Source organism: Dryobates pubescens, chromosome Z, assembly GCF_014839835.1.
Source record: "Dryobates pubescens isolate bDryPub1 chromosome Z, bDryPub1.pri, whole genome shotgun sequence".
In the NCBI taxonomy this organism is placed as follows: domain Eukaryota; kingdom Metazoa; phylum Chordata; class Aves; order Piciformes; family Picidae; genus Dryobates; species Dryobates pubescens.
The window spans coordinates 3289079-3290911 of NC_071657.1; the positions used below are offsets into that span (position 1 = coordinate 3289079).

Consider the following 1833-nt stretch of genomic DNA (forward strand, 5'->3'; position numbering starts at 1 on the left):
GTGGGGGGGACCAGAATCTGTTCTACATAGCAGCTTGGCAGGCAGATTGCACTGCTGAAGCCCACACTTACCATCTCTCCCCATGAAGATTCGTTTGCTTGCACGTTCAATTAGTTACTACCATTTCCCTACCATGAAAGAATGTGGGGTTCCACGAGTGGCACTGCCCTGTGCCACAGACCCACAGCCCTGTGCAACAGCTGCATGCCCAGCGGCCCCGAAGGGCTCCCAGCCGTGCGGGGGAAGCGCTGGAAAACATGTCCCATGCTCCGACACCCGCACCGGGACCCCGGAGCCATCCTCAAGCCGCGCCCGGTACCCGCCCGTGCCCCGGAGCTGTGTGCTCCGAATAGACGGGGGCCAGGGGATGGGGGAGAGGGAGATCACGGGAGGGGAGACGGGGACCACGGGAAGGCGGGGGAGCGGGCGGGGTGGGGGGATGCCGGGGCAAGTCGCTGCCCCTGCCTGCAGCGGCGGCGGCACGCCCGGCCCTGCCCGCTCCTCCCGGGCTGCGGGGCGTTGCAGGGGGAGTGCCGGCCGACCGGGCGCGGAGCCGCCGGACACCGGAGCATAAAAGCCGTGGAGGAACGGCCCTGTGCCTCCTCGGTTCGGCCCGGCCCCGACGGCCGTATGACTGCCGAGAGCCGCTTGCCGCCGGGCCCCCCGCCGCCACCCCCGCCGCTGAAGGCGGACGCGGCATCGCCGGGGGAGGACGCGGCGGTGGCGGCGGCGGCGGCGGGGACACGGGGAGGGCGGCGACGGCGCAAACGTCCGGCGGAGCGGGGCAAACCTCCGTACAGCTACATCGCCCTCATCGCCATGGCCATCGGGCAGGCTCCCGAGCGGCGGCTGACGTTGGGGGGCATCTACCGCTTTATCACGGAGCGCTTCCCCTTCTATCGCGACAGCCCCCGCAAGTGGCAGAACAGCATCCGACACAACCTCACCCTCAACGACTGCTTCGTCAAGGTGCCGCGGGAGCCGGGACGCCCCGGCAAGGGTAACTACTGGACGCTGGACCCCCACGCCCGCGATATGTTCGAGAGCGGTTCCTTCCTCCGCCGGAGGAAACGCTTCAAGCGCAGCGACCTCTCCACCTACCCGGCTTTCCTCGCCGAGCGCCCCGCCGCTCCCTTCCCGCTGCCTGCACCGCCGCCCAACGCCGACCTGACCCCAGCCCCTGCCGCCGCCTCTTGCGCCTTCGCCGCCGCCGCCTTCCCCGCTCAGGGCTGCGCCGCTGCTGCCCTGCCGCACGCCTACGCCCCGCTGCCCACCGGCCCCGGCCCCTACGCCCCAGCCGGCCCCGGTCAGTTGTACGCGCCGTCGGGGCGCATCATGCTTCCCGCATCGCCATCCGCCCCCGCCGGACTCTACGGCCGCCGCTCCCCTGCGCCCTACCCGCCGCTGCCCCACTCCTACGGCACCGGCGGGCAGCTGGGTCCCTCCGAGCCGGGACCGCGGCACGGCTTCTACCCCGGTGGACCGGACAGATTTGTCCCGGCGCTTTAACTTCTCTCAGCCCGGCGGCCCCGACGGCGCGGAGCGGAGCCCGGGAGAGGGGTTGCTTGCGGCGCTTGCCCGGCCCCACTGGACTCACAGTCCATCAAAGGAGATGCTGAAGGACCTTGGGCTGTGTCTCTGCATCCTGTCACCTGCCCGGGTCTCCCGGTGAGGAGCTCTGCTGCCAGCCTTAGGGGCCAGGGAAGTCCTGCCCAGCCCCATCTTCATCCACCACAGAAGTTCCAGGGGCTCCCAAGTGCCTTAATGAAGCAAACAGCCCTTTCCTCTTCTACTGCCTTGTGTGGGGCAGGTGCTGAAAGCTTCCTGCTAGGC

The 1833-nt window shown here is 69.8% G+C and overlaps 1 protein-coding gene across 1 annotated transcript; it reads left to right on the top strand.

Moving 5' to 3' along the window:
* Positions 1-630: 630 nt before the first annotated feature.
* FOXE1 (forkhead box E1) lies at positions 631-1509 on the top strand. Its single transcript, XM_054178842.1, has one exon. It carries the CDS (start codon positions 631-633, stop codon positions 1507-1509), a length of 879 nt encoding a protein of 292 aa, XP_054034817.1.
* Positions 1510-1833: the final 324 nt, after the last annotated feature.